The sequence below is a fragment of the Anguilla anguilla genome, chromosome 2 (genome assembly GCF_013347855.1).
Source record: "Anguilla anguilla isolate fAngAng1 chromosome 2, fAngAng1.pri, whole genome shotgun sequence".
NCBI classification, from domain to species: domain Eukaryota; kingdom Metazoa; phylum Chordata; class Actinopteri; order Anguilliformes; family Anguillidae; genus Anguilla; species Anguilla anguilla.
In genome coordinates this window covers 74,962,104-74,987,499 of record NC_049202.1, presented here as the reverse complement: position 1 = coordinate 74,987,499, position 25,396 = coordinate 74,962,104, and the positions used below count along the sequence as shown (strand labels likewise).

Below are 25,396 nucleotides of genomic sequence, written 5' to 3'. Positions count from 1 at the left end.
ATACACACAGGGCCAAGTGACTTGAAAGAATTGAGGAAATATTGGGTAGCATTGCTTTGAAATACATCTTATGTCATTTCGGTGAGGCAAGATAGCCTATATTGTTTGTAGTACCATAACTTGGCATCATTTTGATATCAATACTTTTGAATAACTTGGCATTTTTGTACGTTGAAAACGTGTTTTTTATGAGATATCATTTCTTTTTGCAAAGCGTTTTATTATGAGAGTGAGAAATGCGAAGTGACCCTGTAAGAAACGGTTGTGGATTATGGCTATCCTTGTGTGAATTTGTACAGTCTGATGAGCGTGTACTGTTTAGCAGTTTCGGGTTGCTATATATGTAAAACCGTGGCTGTGGCGTAAGTATAAAAACGCAACAGAAACACAGGTGAAATATGGCCAGTGTATGTACTCACAGATTTGACGTCCATCCAACAAGCCTTGACTGACAAAAGAATCAGCAAGCCCGTAGAATTAGAGCTGCCTAGGTCGCAACTTGTGTAGCCTTCTGTCCTGCTCCGTTGTCTGTTATCTCGTGGAGATGCACTTTTAGTGTTTGTAAGGTTTATAAGGCATTTTGATAGGCTTATCTGCAGGTAGGACATGTAGGTTGACATGATCACGGAGTATAGTGCGAAGTAAATGGAGTGACCATGAGCGAGCTTATATTCCTTATCGAACGGTATATATAACAGTCGCTATAAAGCGCCAGCTGTTAAAGTGGAGGGTTAAGTAACGTGTGAAAACTATTGCACTGCTGTGTTTTTTTCATGTTCAGTACTAGTAGTTATAATTATGAGTGAATCATGTTTTTAAATGTAATGTTTTAATGGGGAGTTGCAGAACGTACATACGTAGTAATTCTTTGTATGTGGCTAGATAGAGAACAGGGCGAGGTAACATGAATGTAGAAACGTGGCGTTTGCTGATAAGAAGGTTTTGTACAGTAGCCAAGTGAAGAAATGTAGTTAGTAGAAATGGCACAGCTGTGAACTGGTGTAACTTTTTAATAAAAGGAATACATTTGCCGTCATGAAATGCATATGGGTGGCCATGAGTGAGTTTTGGTAAAGCAAATATAAGCGTAAGAGAACGTTAGTGTAAAAGAGGAAATTATCTGCCTGAGGGCGAGGCGGGATTCAAGCCTTCAACCGGAGGTTTACCAGTCTGTGACTTTGTTAGTGCAGCACCATGACATAGCTATGCAATGCGTGAAATATCATTAGCAAACCTGTCCGTGGTTTTAAAAAAGAACACAGGTGAGTTAGCACAGAAGAGCTCCCGTTGAATCCATATGGCTTTGCAATATTGTAGCTGGTTAACAATTGAACGTGCAGACAGTACGTAATAATACAGTTCGGGGAACGGCTGGTAGATATGGTGCAAAAGAAATAATTGAGAAGTAGTAGACAATTATTAGTGAGGGTAAAAGCAGGTTAAAGAAACGCATTCGTAGCTAGGCTTGAACCTCGGACCCTGTGTTCCCAAGACTGTAACCTTACCCACTAGGCCACAGGCGGACTAGCTGTTTGTACTGAAAATGTTTCAAAGTAAAAAGGTATGGGTATTTTGCGTGTGTATGCGAGTTTTTCATTGGGTCGTGTAGGTGAAGATTTGGCGGTTGTCGGTAAAATGTCCAATGGGGAGACATGTTATTAGTGGGATAGGCGGCAGGAAAAATAAGAATGAGAAGAAGAATGAGAAGAAGAAGAAGAAGAAGAAAGAGAAGAAGAACAAGGAGAAAACGCAGAATTCCCTTAGTTTGGGGCTTTATTGTGTGGACATGTGAAGTTGTTTATGAAATCTGTCTGTTGAAATGGGGTCAGAATGTACAGAATTTAATGTTTTTAAGGGCTGAGTGTCTGTGGCTGTTGTGGTTATTTCTGTGGGGAACCCTGCAAAGTGCCAAACTCTCTGTGCTGTATAGGTATGGGGCATGCCCCCGCCAAGGCATAACTTGGCGGGATGGCATACCTGCCATCCCAATTTAATCAAAAATATTTAATATTAATATTTTATTTTATTCTCATCTGTCAGAAAGACTTAAACTGTTATCAAATCATCAATCATTAAAATTAATCAAATGTTATCATAAAAGTAGTATTTCATAAAAGTTGTATTTCATCAGACACACCAGACTGATGTATTGTAAATGCAGACAGGCAGGTGTGAGAAAGTGTCTCCTGAAAAAAGATCACAACTGCCCTTCATACACTCAGGTAAACAGATGGGTCATATCTCATAGAGGAGGGGCAGGGATGTCTTGGGGTCACAGCATACTGAGGCACTTCTAAAACTAATTATAGGCCTACAGTAATACTACAGTGAATACATATATAAAACTAAGTAGTGTAATTAACATATACATAATACTTATATATTTCAGCTTAATCGTTAATCAATTTTATTTCAGATTATTTCTATAATTTCCACTGCACCACTGAACACTTTGTTTCTGCAGGGTATTTATTTGACCACATATAACCTGTTTCTAGTCCTAGTGTGTCAATGGCCACTTCTGCTTGCAGTGGTACCTTAGACTACCTTGGTTTTGTTTTCAAGTGTATTTCAACAGCTGAGAAACTGCAGCTTGCTTTTAATGCCCTTCAGGAGGCTCTTGTTAAGCTTAAGCTGGTTCTTAATGCAAGCAAAACAAAATTCATGTTGTTTACTAGGGCCAGAAGCACTGATTATGATAGCATATTTATATCCACTGCAAATAGTTCTAAAATTGAGAGAGTTTCTGAATATAAATATCTTGGCATCTGGCTTGATGAGAAATTCTCATTTTGATTCCATATAGATAATCTTGTCAGCAAACTGAGACAAAAAATTGGCTTCCTTTATAGAAACAGATCTTGCTTCCCTATGATCAGTAGATCAGTAAAAGAATTGTTGAAGCAGTTTTCCTTTCAGTATTAGACTATGGTGACATTATTTATAGAATTGCTGCTCCTTCTTCCCTTAAGCGCTTGGACACAGTCTATCACTCTGCCCTCAGATTTATTACTGGCGATAGTTATGGTACCCACCACTGTGTCCTCTATGCCAAGGTGGGTCTGTCTTCTCTGGCAGTGAGGCGTGATAAACACTGGTTTTTGTTTATCTTTAAGGCCATTGTCGGAATGCTTCCACCTTATATTACAAGGTTGTTAGAGTGGCGCTCTGGACCCTATCAAACCCGATCAAATGGCTTGCTTATGCTTAAGGTTCCTCGGGCTCGATCAGAAATTGGGAAGTCAGCATTCCATTTTAGTGCCCCATCCTCTTGGAATGAGCTCCAACAATTGCTGAAAATCAGCTCTCTACCTACTTATGGGCAGTTTAGATCGCTGGTTTTGAACATTCCTGTCTCTGAGTGTATCTGTTTTTGATCGTATCTGTGCTGATTTTATTTATTTTATTATTTTATTTTATTTTTATTTTTTATCATATTTTACTGTATTTTATGACTGTTATTTTATAATTTACTATGTTAGTTGCTGTTGCTATATTCTATGATCTTTTATTACACCTATTGTGTTTTAATTGTGTTTGTAATCTCGGCTACATTGAAAATGAGGGCCTGGCCCTCAATTGTACCTCCGAGAATTTAAATAAAGGTTCTGACTGAGCTGAAGTCATTGAGGTTTTTAAGGCTCTAGACTCCAAAAAAACTTCCCAGGCCCCAATGGTCTTGACCCCTATCTATTGAAGCTTTCAGCTCAAGTGTTAGCCAAGCCTTTAGCCCGCATTTGTAAACTTTCCATTTTCACTAATGATATCCCCATATGTGGATGGAAGGAAGCTTACGTTCTGACTCTTTTGAAAGGTTGAAACCCCACTGGCCTTGGTAGCTACCATCCTATTTCTAAGTTGTTATTAGTTAGAAAGATTATGGAGTTGTTTGTAAATGCCCAGGTAATAGCACAATCAGGTTTTAGATCAGGCCACAGCACTATAACTGCTGCCACACAGGTATTAAATGATATTGTACTAGCCCTTGATAAGAAAAAGCACTCTGCTGCATTATTTATTGACTCATCTTTGAATTAGTAGGCTCTTTAATATTAAACTGAGCACCAAAGCAGTCCGATGGTTTGAACACTATCTTTCTGGCAGGCCTCAGAGCTTTTATGCAGGTCAAAAATCATCCCCTAAGTTTTGGTTGCCCAGGGTGTACCACAAGGGTCTATTCTAGGTCCAGTACCGTTCATTATTTACATTAGAAACATTGACTCAGCACTGAAGAACTCAAACATTCACCTCTATGCACAGCGGCGACTGGTGACTTGGTGGGGTGCAAAACTTTCCTTTAAATCAATCATTGATCTCATTTTTTCATTAATTTTCGTTTTCATAAATTTTCCTTTATTATCAAGTGTGCCAACGATCGGACTAATCAAATGGCAAGTAGCCTAACACACAGCATCTTCATACCGTGTTCGGGGGATTAAATCATAAATTCAATTTATCCGTTAAAAATCCGTTTTAATCACCAAGTAGTCTACACTTAACAAACAAGATACACCAGTCTGTTATCTACCGTGTTAGCTTTCAGAATAACCAGCAAAAACAAAATCTGCACTTCAAGATTGTTTACAATCTACGCATTGCCGATATTTTCCATGAATACGAATGCAGAGAAAGAAGTGCATGTATCCGCAAATAATGTTGATTAAAAATGTGCACAATTTCATACTGCAAATGAAAATAAATGTAGGTTATAAGGCCTAGGCTACTCGCTAAAACTGCCTATTTGGGGAGAGCTGGCTATATATGATAGTATTAAGTAGCCTATTTTGTGGATTAATTGTATTGATACTCAAGGAAAATCAGGGGAAGTTTCCGCCATTGCTTAGTGATTAAAACGGATTTTTCTAAATCGCATTTATCATTTAATCTCCCTAACACAATGCCAAGAAGCTGTGTGTCACTTTCGAATTGATTAGTCAGATCGTTTGCATGCTTGTTAATCACTGAAAATGAATTAAAACAGTTTGAGAGCAATGATTAGTTTAAAGGAAAGTTGTGCGCCCCACCAGTTTTCAGCTCACCAGTTGCCTCTGTCTATGCAGATGATACAATTCTATATTCCTGTGTTGTTCCCTTAATAGAGCTGTCCACTACCTCCAATAGTCTTTTAGCTCTATTCAGGCTTCTCTCTGTGACCTGAAACTAGTTTTAAACTCAGATAAAACAAATATATATATTTTCTATATCATGCTCCCAGATTGTTACTGCAAATATATTTTCAGTGGATGGCAAAGTTATGGATGAAGTGTCTTCCACCAAATATCTGGGAACCTGGCTGGAAAATGCACATTGATAATCTTGTTTAAAAGCTAAAGAACTTAAGTTCTATTTTAAAAATAAGTATTGCTTCAATTTCGCAGTGAGAAAGAAATTGGTCTGAGAAACACTTCTCCCTGTGATTGATGATGGCAATGTTCTTGACATGCATGTATCTGCCCCTACACTGCAGGCTATTGGCAACAGTGTATCACAGTGCCTTTGGGGTCATTGCAAAATCTCTTACTCATCATTGCATTTCATTTGAAAGGATGGGCCTGCCATCCCTAGTTTACCTTAGGTAGCTTCATTGGTTCACTTTAATTTACAAGGCAGTTATAGGACAACTCCCTAATTATTTAACTTGTGTTTTTCACTGGAACACAAATTCTTATAACCTGTGTTCATAAAGCTTTTTTTTACTGTACCTCGCCCTCCACAGAACTTGGAAAGATGCCTTTTAGTTATTATGCCCCATGGCCCTGGAACATATTCCACAGAAAAACATTAAACTGGAATGCTTTATGCCTCTATTGAAGACCTTAAAAACCAATGATTGTAATCATTTTATTTGAATTGTAAAATGTATGATCTGTGATTTTATTGATGTACCTTCCTGTATGGTGTTTTATGTGTAAACTGATTGCTTGTTGCTTCTCTTGGCAAGAGCTCATTTGAAAAAGAGATGGAAATTTCAATGTGACGCACCTGGTAAAATAAAAGATAATTAAAAATAAATAAATAAATGGTTTTTCCCACACCCGTCTTGGCAACGGCTCCCTTGTGTTTGTTTCTGATGTTCTATTATGGAAAATTAAATATTATCTTGACCCTAATTTGCCCAAGATTCATTATTTTTTGTAACCTTGCTCCATTATTCTGATCACTGGACAGAAAGTTAGGTATATAGCTCAAACAGGAGAGCTTGGGTTTTACACGTATAATCCTTTATGCGCAAAATATTAAAGCAAGTAAATATCATGGAAATGCATAAAATTATATTTTTTATTAAATATGAAAATGATTAAATAAAATGAAAAGGTAAGTAAAAAATTTGTAAAAGACCTAAAACCTTTTTTAGATGTCTTTACATCCATCTGTTTTGTTGTTGGAGGGAAAATGTATCACAGTTATTTCCTTCATTCTTTTAACTGTTCACTGTGTACCCAAATTGCTTGAACCAGATCATATTCCGGGTTCATTATTTGTGGATAGTTCACTCTGTACAGCTAAATAAAAAGCAATGTACTCTTTGGATGGGATGCACATTTTTCAGAAAAGATTTTTTTCCGAAAAGATCTGCAGTAGGAAATTATAACTGTTTCCATATAAACACACGCACGTACACACACGCGCCTAGACACACACACATACTGTACATATGTTTTTGTGTTACCCTCCTTTGCCATTACATAAATTTTTGGCAATCTGTAAAATACTGTCCTGACAAGCATGTTCTCTGGGTGTGTTGCTCATGAAGAGAACAGATGTTTTGTAACAAGAAAAACATTGCTGGAAGCTTTTTTCTTGAACTTCTCTTACATTTTTTCTTGAACTTCTCTTACATCTCTGAATTACTTTTAATAAAGTCATTCATCTCTGACAGGTTATATATATTTAATACAAAATGCTGAACCTTCAGTTAATCTTCTTTATTCCATGTAGGGTAACCAGTGAAGTAATTTAACTATCGGGTTGTGATATTATCCTGTCTTTCCATCAGAGACCCATGCCTGTGATTTAGGCGAGGTTATTGGAAACATTTAGAGTGCAGCACGTAGCCTGTAATGTGAACAGTAACAGTTATATCAAGCTCTTGATTTAACTACCGTTCTGAACTGTGAGCAAACTCTTGTGACCATTTTTAATCCTGTAACTGTGGCAGTTGTGAGTTTGAACCCTGCAAGGAATAAATCCACAGGAAACGACTGCATGTAAGTAAGGACTGAGTAGGGTTTGTATATGCCAGTACAATTGTGAAATAAAATTGAATCAAAAGTATTTTAATGCTCAATGTACATGGGGTAAGGACTACAGTGTATTTCACACCTCGACAGCACTTATTCTAGACATGAAAATGTTTTTGTTCATCAAAAAATTTAGCTTAGAACTTTGAACTTAGAATCTTGCTGAAATGTGTTAACTCTCAGACTTTAAGTCATAGTGTTTCAATATAATAACAACAGATTATGCAGGAGAACAGAAGCGCACTCGCGCAGGACATCAGGTTTTGCTGGTTCATGTTTAAACATAGATTTACATAGATAAACTGGAGTACTCATATGTGAAGATATACATTGGGGTGGTGACCAACACCCAAGGAACAGACTCTGGAACATTTTACTGGAAGAATCCCTGCACGTTGGTCACACCCATAGAATGAATCCACCTGTTATTTTGATAATCGCCCATCTTCAAACAGAACTCTCCGCTGATTACCTCATCCAACCTTGAAGCTGCTGCGTCTGTCTGTTCAATTGGATCGAGGTGAAAGACTAATAGCAAGCAATAGGGCATGACTACCCAGGCCATTTGACCAGAATACATAGGATCTTATATATGAATGATATTTATGCATCTGTTTACCTCAGAAACTCCACAAAGTATTCTAGTTCCTCCATGCAGTCTACAGTCCCCCATCACAGTGTGTGGGTCTCCCACTTCCCCCAGAAGGCCAAAACCATCCCATAGGTATGAGGGTGAGTCCCAGTCACACCACATCAACCCCCTTCAGTTAAACAGACCCAAGCTCCCAACCTGCATTCAAAGAGAGATTTCTGCATGTGAAATGCCAGTCTGCACAGATATAACATTCATTCATACATACATACATATCTTTATACACACACTCACACTATAAGTTACCCTGTTTATAATTGTATGGTGGAAGTATGTGAATACTGCTCTGTTTGAATTAAATGACTGATGAAGCGTGTTAGACTCATGGTTCCACCCCAGCTGTGAATGTCTGTCTGAACTCATTATTGCAACATGGAACCAGCATCAAAAGGCACCTGCCAATCACAGCGCCCTGGGCTAAGTGAAGCATATGTCCTCACCTTGTTTCGTACACATTACCAACTTTCTCAGGACACACCCCAACCCCCACCGCCCCCACCCCACCCTCTATCGCCCTCACATTCACACACTCACACACATGTAGACCTACATTCATCCAGTCACACATACAGACCTACATTCCCTCACTCACACACGCAGACCAACATTCATTCACTCACACACATAGACCTACATTCACTCACTCACACATGCAGACCAACATTCACTCATTCACACACGGACCTACATTCACTCAGTAACACACATGGACCAACATTCACTCACTCACAGATGCAGACCTACATTCACTCACTCACACACGCAGACCAACATTCACTCACTCACACACATAGACCAACATTCACTCACTCACACACACAGACCAACATTCACTCACTCACACACAGACCAACATTCACTCATTCACACACGCAGACCTACATTCACTCACTTACACACATGGACCAACATTCACTCACTCACACATGCAGACCTACATTCACTCACTCACACGGACTACATTCACTCATTCACATACATAGACCTACATTCACTCACTCACACACATAGACCTACAGTCACTCACTCACACACAGACCTACATTAACTCACTCATGTGGGGATCTGCACCTGTCCACACTATCAGCAGGGAATTAATAACAGATGGTTTTGAGCACCTGCTCATAAGGTAGAATGAAGTCTCAGGGTAACTCTACATTTTTCCTGGCAGGTTTTTGTTTTGTCAAGTGTTTTGATGATCTAGTTGCCAATGTAACTTGCTGATACAAGGCACACCTTCTCTTACACAAAAAAATAAGTATAATTTTAAATATATATATATCTGTATTATTAAAATGTGCTGTCATAGACCAGGCTGTGTTGTAAGGCAGACCACACCCATTCCCGAGAACATTTGTTTGGTTTTTAATAGCAAGTACTAACACAGCAGTCATCCACAAACATTATAACTCCAGCCAAAAACTATGTACTGCATGACAGTAAGAGTCAGAAATTTGGGCATTCATTCATTATTTCTTTATTATTTTCATTACTTTATTATTATTCATTATGTCTTGGCGTGGGTTCAGTTCCGTTAGCACTCTGCGTAGGTTCCAACTGAAATCCATGACATGCCAAGTTTCTGTGGTGGTGTGGCATTTGTTTCTTGTTTGTGTGCCTACGTGCAAAACGTGCTTTATTTTCTACATGAGGAAACCAAAATGTATAAAAAATAATAATGAAAGCTGAGAATCTGCACTTTAAACACATGCAAATTGTTTAATTACAAATCTGAAATTGTGGAATACAAAGCCATATTTAAAAAATGGTTTTGTCCCAAATATTATGGAGCTGACTGTATTTGACATTGTAGTCTACGCATTCTATGGCATGCAATTCCCATTACTGTGCCAGTGACCCCAAACCTCCCTTTGCACACCAAAGAAACAAATCATGTAGCGCTCCCCTATCGAATGCCCTCTCCTCTATGGCATACTTTAGCAACTTACATAATGCGAAATGTACAGACATCATGCGAAAAGTCAATGAGACAGTTTGTTGAGAAATCATAGACTACACATAGCAACCACAATACCGATCGACACCAAAATCATTATCTGAGAGTCACTCCTCCACTGGCAGGTGTTGGCCCATAACATTCTTGCATCCCCTGAGGCTTGAGATCACTGCCAAGAGATCAGCCCTTCAAAAACATACCAAACATACCAACCCAACAAACCACTACCTTTTGTTGTGTGGTATATTAATGCCAAGAAAAAAAGCAGGCAGTGACAGATTTAGAGCGTTCGTGAATTAAAAATGAAACGTGACATTTCAGACATTATCCTGTCTGGCCAGTTCCATGCACGCAAACCAGGTGAAGAAGGTTCTCTGATCTTTTCCCGCAAATGAGTTTGCAGTCTTGTAAGAGCAAAAAAACATTAAGAAAACTAATGAATTTATTGAAGGAGTAACACCACTAAAGATATACCTATAACACTGTTATTAATTTGTCTAAGTTTATCTAAGAAGATAATGAAGGAACACACATAGGTACATAGGTCTTTGTCTCTGTCTTGGTTTCTATGCTGTTTTTCTGTTCTGCAGTTATGTACCAAGCAAATTGTTGTAAGCATTAAACTATGAGGCATTATAAACTTTTTAAAACAAATTTTACATCTTTCATGTGCAGTTGCTGTGGATTTACATTGCATATGTGGACACTCGAATATCACACTCATATGTGCTTGTTGAACAACTCCTTCAAAAACCATGGGCATTCATATGGAATTGGGCTCCCCTTTGCTGCTATAACAGCCTCCACTCTTCTGGGAACGCTCTCCACTAGATTTTGGAACATGGCTAGGGGATTTGCTTCCATTCAGCCAGAAGAGCATTAGTGAGGTTGGGCATTGATCAAGGTCTGGCTCACAGTTGGTGTTCCAATTAATCCCAAAGTTGTCCGATGGGGTAGAGGTCAGCGCTCTGTGCAGGCCAGTCAAGTTCTTCCGCGTCAGCCTCAGCAAATCATTCCTTTATGGACCTCGCTTTGTGTATGGGGGCATTGTCATGCTGAAACAGGAAAAGGCCTTCCCCAAACTGTTGCCACAAAGTTGGAAGCGCAAATTTATCTAGAATGTCTTTGTATGCTGTAGAATTAAGATTTCCCTTCACTGGAATCAAGGGGCCTAGTCCAAACCATGAAAAACAGCCCCAGGCCAAAGTTGGCACGGTACATTTGGACAGGTAGCATTCTCCTGGCATTCACTAAACCCAGATTTGTTCATCAGACTGCCAGATAGTGCCGATGCTCGGCATTGCTTGGCACTCCGGCGCTCTTGTGCTGACACTGCTTCCAGAGGCAATCTTGCCAGTGAGTGTTGCAGTTGAGGACAGGTGATTTTTACATGCTACAGGCTCCAGCACTCGGTGGTCTCATTGTGTGAGCTTGTGTGGCCTTCCCCCTTCACTGCTTACGCTCTTGGTGCTCCTAGGCGTTTCCACTTCACGATAACAGCACTTACACTTGACCGGGGCAGTTCTAGCAGGGCAGAAATTTGACAACGTGACATGTTGGAAACGTGGTATCCTATGACAGTGCCATGTTAAAAGTCACTGAGCTCTTCAGTACGACCCATTCTACTACCAGTGTTTGTCTATGGAGATTGCATGGCTGTATGCTTGATTTTATGCTCCTGTTAGCAATGGGTATGGCTGGCATAGCTGACCCGACTAAGGGGTGTCCACATACTATTGGCCATGTAGCGTAATTCCAATCAGTCAATATATAAATAAATCTGAATACATTTCTTATATAAGTACGTGAGCTTTTACACATGGGCCACCAAACCTGGGTGTTGTCAGAGAAAAAATCTGTGAAGGTGGCAGTCTTCCTATATCTCATGCACGATAGTCTTGCACAATCTCAGACCTATCCTCTGGTGATCCCTGTTCATGACAACCCATCCTTTATAAGAGATTATGGAGCTGTTAACATGTCACCCAAAAGCTGATTATTATCAAGCTAATGCTTTTGTACTCTCCCTCTAGCTCTCTGTCCTGATTAAAACCTCAATCACCCCAGAGAACACGTTGTCATAGATTGCGTTGTTGCCGTTCTCGTTGTTAGTGTTAATCAGTTTAACCATCAGGGTCCAAGTTGAACTATGCGGTTGTTCCCTGTACTTGGACCGGTACTTCTCTCTAGGGGTTTCGTCATACTTGTTCCTGGTTATGGTTATACACTTTGTTGTACGTCGCTCTGGATAAGAGCGTCTGCCAAATGCCTGTAATGTAATGTAATGTAATGTAACACAGCAATACCTGCAGCTCTTTCCTCTGACTTCCATTCATGCAGTTAATCTGCTGGGTTGGTGGAACTGCCTTACTCATTTCTAAGTCTTGCAAATTCTCTAATCTCTCTATTACCTCATTTGAATTTAATGTTGTTTACAACATAAACAACATGAAACTATATCAATGTATCTCACTCGCCAACATCACATCGACAAACCGACTGCTCTCTGGACCCCATTCCCTCAGCTCTTCTTTAGACCACCTCATACACCACACTCCTGTTTATCTCTCACATGATCGGTTCTTCACTGTCCACAGTCAGTGCCTGTAGCCTTCAACGAGGCCTGAGTCAGACTTTTGCTCAGGAAACAGACTCTGAACCCTTCTACTGTCCATAATTATGGGCTAGTCTCCCTGCTCCTCTTTCTCTCCAAAACTTCTCATGTAGGGTCACACCAAGATTCTAAGATGAGACACTTCCATTCATTAGTGCAGTTGGTTGGGTGATGTACACTTTTTCTTAGATATTATTTGTAATGTTCAGTTGTGCGTTCTTTATTTTAGGTATCTCCTTTTTGTGTACTGGCTCCTTACATTGGTACCTGTAGTCCTTTATATTTAACATCTAAAATGTCATATTGTCATTTTCCTCAGAGGCCTTGATATGCTGTATAAGAAGCAAACAAACAAGCCACAACTTTAATGCACTTTAAATATAAGAGTTTTATCACATGCCAGTCTCATAGGCTGTCCACCATGGCGGTAACACTGATACAGTAAAGCCATTCATGTCTGATATTCACTATGCATTTAGCAGTAAAATGCATGTGAATTATGTGGAAGACAGCTAATGAAGGGACACTGATTCACAGGCTTATAATTCAGGTTCCAGGTTTGATTTCCAATTTTACTCAAGAAGGCAGTTAATGATTTTACATAATTGCTGAGGCATGTAATATTTGAGACTGACAGCCTTCTTAGTGGAGGGAGTTAATGCTACAGATTGTTTTACAGCACTGCATTTAATGGGTGTGGCTTCAAATTTCTGAAATGGCTGCACTGCCCTACCTCCCCATATCCAAGAGGTAATCCTCCCATTCCTCCCTCTTCTCCCCTCCCTCCAACCAGCTCTATAAAAATCTTAAGCCGGGGCTTTCACCCCAGTCACTTCTCTCCACAGCCAGAGGTAGAGCAGTCAGACGCCATCCAAGCAGCTGTCACCATGTCTTACGGCCAGAGCATGATGATGTCAGGTGGGTCCCAGAGGAGCTCCTTCGGAGGAGGAGGTGGAGGCAGTATGTACGGCAGGAGTGCCGGCAGTATGTACGGTGGCTCTGGCGGCAGTGGCGTGCGCATTTCCAGCGCCTCCCGCACCTTCTCTGCCGGCGGCGGCGGCGGCGGCGGCGGCGGTTTTAGCTTCGGTAGTGGTTCAGGGGGCGGCTTCAACCTGGCCGATGCTGGAGAGATGCAGATCTCGACCAACGAGAAGGCCACCATGCAGAACCTGAACGACCGTCTGGCCACCTACCTGGAGAAAGTGCGCTCCCTCGAGAAGGCCAACGCTGAACTGGAGCTGAAGATCCGCCAGTTCCTGGAGAGCAAGACCTCTCCGTCTGCACGTGACTACAGCGCATACGAGGCCACCATCAAGGATCTGCAGGCAAAGGTAAATCAACTTTCCAATTTAGCTTTCCTTAACCTATGTAAAAAAAAATAACTGTAAGTGCTAAAACATAGAGGTTCGGCAACAGTAGCCTTTACTATGTAACCAGTTCATTTGAATTGCTGTTCACAAGCTCAAGTCACTGTTTGCTCCCACAAGGTGTGGCTATGTATATGAACACACTAAGACAGGTTACATAAATTTCTCTATCCTAAATGCCAGTCCTGATCCACACCCATAGGTGGAATATGTGAATATACCGAGAGCAGTCATTCTATTGTCATTATTTAAACCCATTACTCAGCGCTACAAGGCATGTGTGACATTAAATATATCAGCAGTTTATACATTTAAGGTTGCTTTGTTTGTGCATCTCACCCACCCAAACCCCAAAATGAAAGTGCTGTTCGTAAGAAACTGAGGCCCAGGCAAACATTTAAATGTACTTCTTACAAGCCACATTTTCATTGAGTTTAATTATGTTCAGTGTGATGCACCATGAGTCATCTACTTTTGCATGTCCCATGTGAGAATGTATAGCAGGGACTGTGTGAAATGCACTTAAATTGCTCAAGTGAGGATCTGGCTCAATGTGAACTGGGAGCATGTCTGGAAGTAAGAACTGGGAGTGAGTCACTATATGGCCCATTTTTATATACTAGATACACGAGACAAATCTGTCACAAACTGCGACATGCTTACGGTCCCCTCAGACCTCAGATAACCTCATGATAGTGGCTGTTGCTCAGGCATTGTCTGCTTTATCATCCATTCCTATTCTCTGCACCTCGATATCTGACACTGTGTTTTACACAAGAGGCCCTCAGGGGTGTTACAAAGCCAAAAATGGGGTCAGTGTGTACAGCTTATGCCAGTCCCTGAAAGGTGTCAACTTGACCACAACAAAGGTTCGATTTTTGCAACAAAGTTGATTCATAATATTTACAACATAATTGTAACCAAATGCCTGTGTCGCCTTTGTATAAAGTTTAGTTCATGTGGAAATCTCACTGCAATCCTTTTTGCTGCAAGCCTAAATAAACAATTACATAATCCTCACACATTTGTGTATTCATTTGTTATGAATATCTAACTGAAGGGGTTTAGTGCCTGAACATTGCAACCTTTTTCAGATCCTGGATGCCACCCGTCTCAATGGCAGTATCTATCTCAGCGTTGACAACGCAAAGCTGGCTGCTGATGACTTCAGAGTCAAGTGAGTCTCAAAACAAAAGTAATGTGAAGGGAAATTTATTTATGTGGACTGTTATAGAGAGTTAAAAACAATTATCAAGCAGAATGCATTAAAACACAGAAAAATAAACCTTAGCCATAGTTTCAAAAGGCCTGTCTATGTATTTAAAAAAGAAATGTTAATAATTCAGTTTAAAATAATTCATAACAACCCTTCTTTGCTGTAGATATGAGAACGAGCTGGCTCTGCGGCAGTCAGTGGAGGCTGATATTGCAGGATTGAGGAGGGTACTGGACGAGTTGACTATGGCAAGATCTGACCTGGAGATGCAGATTGAAGGTCTGAAGGAGGAGCTAATCTTCCTCAAGAAGAACCATGAGGAGGTGGGCCTGTCAAACACTGTCCCTTCTTCTGCAACAGGGATCAGGATTTTACATCATGGATCTCAAATAAAAAATGGGGGCTTATCTATGTTATCGTTAAGAAAAGAAGAGAATCTTCATTGACACATTGACTGAATTAGTCAATAGTCTTGTACCCTAGAACATAACATAATATCCTTGATTACCTTACCATCACATTGCTTGTAAGAAATACTTCTCTGTTGAACAGATAAGGGTCAGTGTGCTGACCATTGAATTTGTGTTCTTTTGCTCAGGAACTTCTCGCCGCGAGATCACAGATGAGTGGCCAGGTCCATGTAGAAGTGGACGCAGCACCGCAAGAAGATCTGAACAAAGTCCTGGAAGGTCTCCGCGATCAGTACGAGGGTATGGCTGACAAGAGCAGGAAGGAATGGGAGAACTGGTTTCAAGCCAAGGTAATATGTCAGGGGGTAAAAACAAATCTGATTGTCGTCTATATTCCAGTTCATATTGTGTTCCCTTTGTTCCAGTTGGCAATTTTCGTCATTAATTTTCTTTTTCAATTTTTTGACATTTTCCACAGGCAGAACCACTAAAGCAGGAAGTGCAGGCCAACATAGAGACTGTGCAGACGTCCAAAACTGAACTCACAGAGCTCAAGCGCACACTGCAGGCGCTTGAAATAGAGCTGCAGTCTCAACTAAGCATGGTAGGCTAGGACATCACGAAGCCCTGCTAAAGCAACTTTGCCATTAACCAATTGAGTCTCTTGGCTCTCTTCTAATATAAACCCTCTCACTTCCTCACTCGCCTACGTTTCTCTCTGAATCCTTTAGAAAGGGTCCCTGGAAAGTACATTAAGGGACACAGAGAATCGCTACTCCGAGCAGCTGAACAGCCTCCAGATGCAGGTCACCAACATGGAGGAACAGCTGATGCAGCTCCGTGCCGACATGGAGCGTCAAAGTCAGGAGTACCAGATGCTGCTGGACATCAAGACCCGTCTAGAGCTGGAGATAGCAGAGTACAGAAGGCTGCTGGATGGAGAATGGGATGGGTGAGTTTATTTGAACCAAGCATACTGTTTTGGGCAGCTGGGTAGCTCATTCAGTTAAGGCATCTCACTGTAGTACAGGGATAAGCCTCATGATATCAGTCTGAATTCAGACCAGGCCACTGCGGACTGTGGCCGGTAGCGCCATAGGGTGACATACAATTGGTGGTTGCATTGGCCAGGGTATGAGTGGGTTCAATCCTTTAGGGTCCAAGTTTCATTGCTACCTAGCAACCCCGCTAATCGATCGGGTGCCTATATACTGCACGTTAACACTGCATATGAAAGGTCTTCCTCCAACTCCACTCTATGCGAGTTTAGCTGTAGTCTGCAGCATGAAAAGAAGCAGCTAGTGACACCTCGTGTTTTGGAGGAGTCTGGTTGAGCAGTTGTCTATACTTTGCAGTGTGGTTTAAACCTTAACACGGCTACAGCTGGAGGCCGTTGAGCAGTTCAGATTGGGGTGGGAATTGGACATGCTCAGGCCCAAGTTGGGCACCATACATTCATTTTTTTAATGCGGTTTTGCTGTAAAGAGAAAAGTCATTCTATAAGGTCATATGAGCCAGTGACAGCACAGGGCATAATAGCTTTACTGATTATGGAATGTAGTCTCCTCAATATACCATCACTTCTGAATCTGGTACAACATCAGGTTTTTTAAATAGAACAGGGGGAATAGGGTGTGTCGGGCAAGTATAAAGTCAGATAATACTTTTAGAGTTGGGTTTGGTCATAGAATTAAAATTATTATTTGTAATGACATTCATTTAAATTCAAGCTCCACACTGTGTCAAAGGGCAGGTGAATTGTTGCTTGTTTTTACTTATTAATGATAGTTCATGATTATGACTTCACTAATAAAAAATACATTTATTTTTCACAGTGACTCTCGCTCTGGCTCTCGCTCTGGCTCTGGCTTTGGCTCTGGCTCCGGCTCTGGCTCTGGCTCTGGCTCTGGCTCCGACGCTGCCGCTGCCGCTGCCGCTGCCGCTGCCGCTGCCGCTGCCTCTGCCTCTGCCGCTGCCGCTGCCGCTGCCTCCTCCAAAACACGTAAGGTGGTGACAATTGTGCAAGAGATGGTGGATGGCAAGGTGGTTAGTTCCTCTCAAAGTGCTGTGACCTCTGAGATCCCAGCATAAGCAACACTGAACACGCCCACCTCCGCAACACCGTCTGTGCCTCATGAAAATGATGAATTATTATCTGGAGGATGCTGCAATATTAAAGAGATAAGAGATGTTTAAAACTAAATCCTGAGTGAGTGTCATTTTTAGTCAAATTACCAACCACTTATTCTTCTTGTATAACTTTTTGTTTTCTCGTAGTTCTCAAGAAACCAAGTGGTAAAAGAGCTTGTTGAGTCTATCTCAAAAATAGCTGTCTAAAACTCTATCAAATACAATAAACACCACTGGGACCTTTTTGCATAGCAGTCAATAATCACTCATGAAACATAGGAAAGAGGCCATAGCACTGATCCTGGTCACTACTGCAAGCGGGGGACTTGAATAACGGAGGTTAAGGCCCGCCAACTGGCCATCCAATTTAAGATGAAACTTATGGGGCACCACATGTGAGGTGATCAATTCTGTGGACAAAATGCATTTTTGTGTCACAAAATGAAAAAACAAGTTACTGTATTTTGTGCACAAAAAGGAAAATGTGTTTCACATTTTGTGCACAGTGCATTTTGAATGATTATAATAGAATTAGAACATGGTTGCTGTTCTCTGTGAGGAGCAGAATCTAACTGGAATAGTAGACAGTGGTCAAGAGATGGCTGTTTAAATATTGAAAATTCTATTCCTTGCTATACCGCCCCCAAGTGGTCAATAGGTGCCAATAATTCTCCCATGCTCATCCACATAAGATAAGATATACTTTATTGAATCCCTTGGGGTAATTTGTCCTCTGCATTTGACCCATCCTTAGTTACCTAGGAGCAGTGGGCAGCTGCCTCTCTTGTAATTTTAATGGAAGAAACCATGTAAAAACTGGTTGGATGTAATGTAGAACAAAACACGATAATATGTATTGCAGAATTGCATTCTGAAAATGAACTTGACATTGCTGGTCTTTTCAATGATTCTGCTGCCAGTGCAGAGGCTGTAATGTGCACTGGAGCAAGTAAAACTGTCCTGGAAGAATTTAAAACAAAAGGAAACAAAACATCAAAGTGAGTCAGGCAACAGCAAGAGGACCCTCTACAACAGAACTACAAGAGATTCCTCAGGTTTAGTTCTGTTAGTAGAACAAGGGGACATAAATAGAAATGAGCAAAAGGTAAATTCCGTATAGACCAGGAAGAATTTTTTCACACACAGAGTAGTCAGTGTGTGGAATGAGTAGCCTGCCAGGGCATGTACTAGAGGCAGAAACTCTGGGGATTTTCAAGACTAGGCTTCACATGGCGTTAAACACTATGTGGTCTACAGATAGTCAGAGTATTATGTACAATTTAGTTTGGAAAATGGCAAGCATTGGACTGAATGTCCCGTTCTCATCACTACGTTGTTATGTCAAGTTAATGTAGTCTGGTGGAGAAAGAAACAGCGAGGGCCGAGAGACAGATCTCTCTAACTGAGGAGCTGATTAAAATTGACCTTGCTTCAGTTGAGGGAACCAAAACTGCAGATTTGCCTCCCCGAAAAGAGACTGAAAGATGTTGACGTACCATTTTCTGAGGAAGAAGTTTGAAATTCTAGTCTGTGCAGTTACCTATTAGGCCATTATTTTAGAATAGATAACAGAATGTATTTTCAAATAACATTTCAAGGCATTTACACATTTTTATGGCTTATAGGTTTTTTAGACCACTTTTATTTTTGTGGGATTCTAATTGAAAATATATTATTGTCCCTTTAGAATGGATGTTGTTTTGGAAGGGGTTGGGTTCCTATTAATGGGCAGGCATTGCATTTAAAACATTATTAAAGATGTTCCATGTATCCAACATGTCTCTAGTCTGCCTAAATCAATCTTGAATCCAGGGCCGAGAGACAGATCTCTCTAACTGAGCAGCTGATTAAAATTGACCTTGCTTCAGTTGAGGGAACCAAAACTGCAGATTTGCCTCCCCGAAAAGAGACTGAAAGATGTTGACGTACCATTTTCTGAGGAAGAAGTTTGAAATTCTAGTCTGTGCAGTTACCTATTAGGCCATTATTTTAGAATAGATAACAGAATGTATTTTCAAATAACATTTCAAGGCATTTACACATTTTTATGGCTTATAGGTTTTTTAGACCACTTTTATTTTTGTGGGATTCTAATTGAAAATATATTATTGTCCCTTTAGAATGGATGTTGTTTTGGAAGGGGTTGGGTTCCTATTAATGGGCAGGCATTGCATTTAAAACATTATTAAAGATGTTCCATGTATCCAACATGTCTCTAGTCTGCCTAAATCAATCTTGAATCCATCCTGAATTCACCCTTATAGTGAGATCAAGATTATCCTGATTTTCAGTATGAAAACAACCCCAATCTCCACTTTCGGTATTTTGAAATGCCAAAAAGCAACATGTGATCTAGATTCTAGGTAGGATTGGATAACCAAATCCTTATCCCCATGTTTTGTATCAGTATCACATTTTATAATTTTGAAATATCCCATTTGGAAATTTAATCTGATTATCGAAATGCTATCCAAAAAATCTGTAAATACTGGGCCCTGATTTAAAAATATAAAATTATCTTTTATTGTGAAGCTCGGTGGAGAAACTGCACCGGAAGTTCCATTCGTTTTGCTGATGCTGCTCTGCTTCGCTCAATTTTATGCAGTATGTTGCTAACAGTTTTCGCGCACATAGGATACGTTTTTGCATTTGACTACTGGCTACATTAAACAAATGATTCATTTGAAGCAATTACGTCATTAATTAATAAGGTAAGTTTTTTTCTATAATCTTGATGCTCAAGTTTGCGAGTTTTGTGTACCAGAAAGCAGAAAATCGGGCTACTTTCCGTCCACTTGTCTGCTGATTTGGCAGTGGCTGCTAAATGGCTCGTGATTGCAGAGTTTGAGAACAACGTTACTTCTCTATGAGTTGGTCAATAAAATTACAATTAGTTAAAGATGTCGCTATGTAAAACAATGGCGTCACCTTGTATGACCCTTACGGTTGTTCGCTAAATTAGACTGCAATTTGCGGATATCCTCCAGATATGCTGAACACGTGTTGTTCTTTTCTTTTCTTTTTCGACATGTTGTAAAAATAAGTTATTGAACTACATTTCTGCGGAATAGCCACATTATGCTAATTGTTACCATAAACTTCCGTGGAATTCTTCTATGATCTGGTGAAAATAATACTTGAGCACCAGTCACTGAAGGGGCATAATAAAAAGCAGCGATTATGGGTAATTGATACCAATTTAATATGTTGTTAACAACGGAACTTGCACAGGATCAAGTCTTTCTCTCGTCGCCATTTATAAAAAAAAAAGAACTGAGGTAATAAGATGTAAACCTGTTTTCCCGCCAGAGGGATAGCAATATAAATCTGTGTGATGAGGTGTTGTGTGAAACGCTACTTTTTCGTTTCACCAGTAATTTACTGACAGTCAATGTTTCGGACGCTGTCTCTGAAAAAACGGTCAAAGACCAAACGGGCAAAGCTTAAGGGATTTTCTGGGGACTGTCTGGTCACCCTAAGTCATAGGCTACTTATGATACCTTGAGAATGTGAATGAATCGTTTGAAATTGTTCTTACCCAGTTTGAACTTAAAGGTGAGAATTTGAATCCTTAGCCCCTTTTCCATTGCACAAAACGGTTCAGGAACCATCCGTAACTGGAACAATCGGGAACCTCGGTAGTTCCCAGAATGCATTCTGCTGTTTGTTTCCACTTTTAGAACGGTGTCAATGAGAATTTGGGAGCAAGTGACAAGAAATACATGTTTTTTTAGTCCCTGCAATTCTGTGGTTTCTCTGTGGTTTACCCCACCTCATAATGTAACTGCTGGAGTGTAAATTTGTGAGCTGCTGCTTTGATTGAGGCTAAATACTTTTGCCTGTTTCCCTCCAGGAGCTGCACTTCTGCACACCTTTGAGCAGAAGTATGATGCAGGCAGGAGTCTGTCTGAGACAGGACACTGAGGCAACACTACCAGAGCTCACTGAGCAGCACAGGATCAGAAAGAAAGAAGAGGAACTCAGTGGACTGGAGCCTGTCCACATGGCAGAGTCAGAGACAGAATGTGCTGCACCAGGACTCGGCACACTGGAGCCAGAGTGTGTTACAGCACACAGCGGGGTCAGTGATGTACACCACACACACACATCACCGATTGAAACAAAAACTGATCTGGGCTCCACCCATAGTAGGGGTCTTTTTAAGACAGAGAGCCTTGACAACACAGAGCAGGGATATGTAACCCATCTGCCTCCTGACCAAATCAAAACAGAGGCTGATGATGAAGGATATCTTAAGGCAGAACACAGCTGTGACTTGCAGGATATTAAATGTGTTCATATTAAACCTGACCAAATGAAGCATGAGTCCACTGAAAATTTAGTGAGTGATCTCATGAATACCGTGATGAATGGAGCTGGTGACAATCAGGCTGAGCCATGGCAATATGCAGGAGAGCCAAGCCCAAACTGTAAAAAAGAAGAAATTCATGATTTGCTGACTAGTTGTGGGGATTTACCTCATTACTGTGACAAAAACAGTGGAAATAATATGACAACAATTGTCCAGAAAAGTAGAAATAGTTGCAGGAAATATTTACTTTGCCAGAAAATTAATGTAAATACTGAACCCATAATTAATTCAAGTAAAAACCCAAGCCTTTTGAATTTAATTCTACAAAATAAAGGTGAAATTCACACAGAAGAAAAGCTGCCCAAGTGTACACCGTGCAAGAAATATTTTCGTACAAAATCTGATTTAAAGTTGCACCTGAGAATTCATAGAGGTAGAAAGCCCTTAAAATGTATTCCATGTGGAAAGTGTTTTTCCAAAATAGCTGATTTAAATAATCACCTGAGTATTCATACAGGTGAAAAGTCATGTCAGTGCATTCAGTGTGGGACATCTTTCTCCCAATCAACCACATTGAAAGTTCACATGATGATTCATACAGGTGAAAAGGCATACAGATGTTCTCATTGTGGAAAGTGCTTTCCCTTTATATCTCAGTTAAATAAGCACCACAGAATTCATACAGGTGAAAAGCCATACCAGTGCATTGAGTGTGGGAAATGTTTTTCTCAATCAAGCTCATTAAATGTACACAAGATGGGTCATACAGGCAAAAAGCCCTACAGATGTTCTCATTGTGGGAAGTGCTTTAACAAAATATCTGATTTAAAGACCCACCAGAGAATTCATACAGGTGAAAAGCCCTACAAATGCTCTCATTGTGGGAAGTGCTTTTACAATTTATCTGATTTAAAGACCCACCAGAGAATTCATACAGGTGAAAAGCCCTACAGATGTTCTCATTGTGGGAAGTGCTTTTCTGCAATATCTCATTTAAATAGGCACCAGAGAATTCATACAGGTGAGAAGCCATACCAATGCATTGAGTGTGGGAAGTGTTTTTCTCAGTCAGGTACATTAAATGTACATAAAATGATTCATACAGGAGAAAAGCCACACAAATGTTCTCAATGTGGAAAGTGCTTTGCCAAAATGTCTCATTTATGTACCCACCAGAGAAGTCATACAGGTCAAAAGCCCTACAAATGTTCTCATTGTGGGAAGTGCTTTTCCTCAATATCTCAGTTAAATATTCACCAGAGAATTCATACAGGTGAGAAGCCATACAAATGTATTGAGTGTGGGAAGTGTTTTTCTCAGTCAGGCACATTAAATATACACAAGATGATTCATACAGGTGAAAAGCCCTACAAATGTTCTCATTGTGTGAAGTGCTTTTCCAGAATATCTTATTTAAAAGCCCACCAGAGAATTCATACAGGTGAGAAGCCATATTGATGTGTTGAGTGTGGGAAGTCTTTTTCTCAATTAAGCGCATTAAATGTACACAATGATTCATTCAGGTGAAAAGCCCTACAAATGTTCTAATTGTGGGAAGTGCTTTTTGACCACACATTATTTTAATAGCCACCAGAAAATGCATTCAGTTTAAGCATCTGAGCGTCTTCCAGTGTGTTTCCTAAAAATCTAATTTAGATTTTCACGTGAGAATTAATTCAGATGAACGTTTTCTCCTTTTAATGATCAAAAAATAAATCCTACAGGTCATCGACCTTACAAATGTACTCTAGTGTTTCATGAAAGCATCCTTTACATGATGTGCTTTGCTTTGAGTGGGAAGTATTTTTAATGTACATTAAATATCAAAGAAACCTGATATTGCCTTCAAAATCCCTTGATTTTTTTTTTTTTTTTTTTTGGTTTACAAATTCTTATTTGATGGGTCTTTAGCTTGATCTGAAGGAGTGATTGAAACACGGTAAGCTGACCATTTTGCATTGTGTCATTTAGCATTTAGCATTATGTAATGGTGCGGTAGAGCACAGTAGCTGGGTAGTTTTTCTAGAAGAGTTTTTTTTTTTTTTCATTTTAATTCCTTGTCAAAATAAAACCTAACTTTGCGTTTGAAGGGTGATATTTTATCATGATAAAAATGGTGGCAGTGTGATTTGTATGAAAGAAACAATGTGAAACCTATTTTAATGTAATCTAGAACGAAACGTGATAGTGTTTACTGCCAATGTATAGGCTTTAATGTGTACCTCATCTAAAGCTGATCATTAGACTTAATCTGTATGTTTTGTCAGATGTATCAGTTGACGATCTTTGTTTCACTCTATTTTTTGGTGTTGATTTTGAGTTGTATATGAAATAATTTTACATTTTGAATGTGCACATTCCAAGACCTTTGTGTCATGTATTTGTCTTTCTAAACTAGTATATCTTTCACTGTGTCATTTCTTTGCTCCTTTGCTACTACTCCTTATAAATGTAGTTTAACTCCTGTTGTGCGTAACTGAAAACACTTATTGTGGGAGAAATGCATTTGACTCCTATGGGGTGTGAAGTGTTTTAACAATTTTAAACATTTTCAATTTGTCAGAACGCATGAGCTTTTTTAAAAAAGTAGTTTCACATTTCTCAACATTCATCTGATTCAGTGACTAGACATTCTGAAGAGTCAATTTCATGCTTCTTTTATTCAGTCCAAATCTTGCAGAGAGATAAATTTGTTGGCTAGAATATTCCAATTTGGGAGGTGGTTAAACCCATTGCATAATGTCCTTTGGCTAAATCGTATTCTCTTAGATTGCCTTTGGATTAGCCCGTTCTACTTTTCTACTCTCAGTTGCAATTTTCCATTGTTGGCAAATGTTTACACACATTGATTTTGTGTCTGTATTCATGTTATACCTTAGCAAAGAATCTGTCTTTGAATTGTTGTATCGAATCACACAACTGTGTTTTTTATCAGTTACCTTCAAGCAAAACGGAAACTGGTAAGTTTTACGACAAAATGAATATTAGGGTACTGGAAATGCAACCAGCATGCTTATACTGGCTATAGTGAAAACAAGCCTATCATAAAATGCCATTTGCCACAATACTTACATTATTAGCCTATTTTTATGCGTATTTACGAGAACATTATATTACATTTATTTGGCAGACGGTTTTATCCAAAGCGACGTACAAAAAGTGTTTTCATGGTCATAGACAACTACTAAACACAGGTTCAATGAGATACAATACTTGGGGGAGATCTGCAAAGTTGCAAATTGTTTTCAAACAGTTCGCCCTGGGGCAATGCACACACCACAGCGTTCAAACTCAAAACATACTGCATCTTTTTGTTTGTCTCTTGTTCGAAAGGAGTCGTTTCAAACAAATAGTTTGATTTTGTTTTGAGTATACTGGTGCCTTTAAGAGCCAATCTGCATGAAGTGGGGGCAGACCTAAAACAGACTGCTGACTCTATGAGCAGAAGACAAATAATATTTGTTTTAGAGTATTTAAATTCAACAGGATTGATGGGC

The 25,396-nt window shown here is 39.8% G+C and overlaps 2 protein-coding genes across 2 annotated transcripts; both read left to right on the top strand.

The window, feature by feature from the left end:
• The first annotated feature begins 13,285 nt into the window (after positions 1-13,285).
• On the top strand, positions 13,286-17,660 carry LOC118219993 (keratin, type I cytoskeletal 13-like). The gene is made up of 7 exons (XM_035403578.1): positions 13,286-13,795; positions 14,926-15,008; positions 15,214-15,370; positions 15,646-15,807; positions 15,936-16,061; positions 16,189-16,409; positions 17,293-17,660. The coding sequence occupies exons 1-7, from the start codon at positions 13,352-13,354 to the stop codon at positions 17,546-17,548; spliced, it is 1,449 nt and encodes a 482-aa protein (XP_035259469.1). The 5' UTR covers positions 13,286-13,351; the 3' UTR covers positions 17,549-17,660.
• Positions 17,661-21,674: 4,014 nt separating this feature from the next.
• Positions 21,675-24,318, top strand: LOC118219992 (gastrula zinc finger protein XlCGF28.1-like). The gene has a single exon (XM_035403577.1). The coding sequence runs from the start codon at positions 21,903-21,905 to the stop codon at positions 23,355-23,357; it is 1,455 nt and encodes a 484-aa protein (XP_035259468.1). The 5' UTR covers positions 21,675-21,902; the 3' UTR covers positions 23,358-24,318.
• The last annotated feature ends 1,078 nt before the right edge of the window (positions 24,319-25,396 follow it).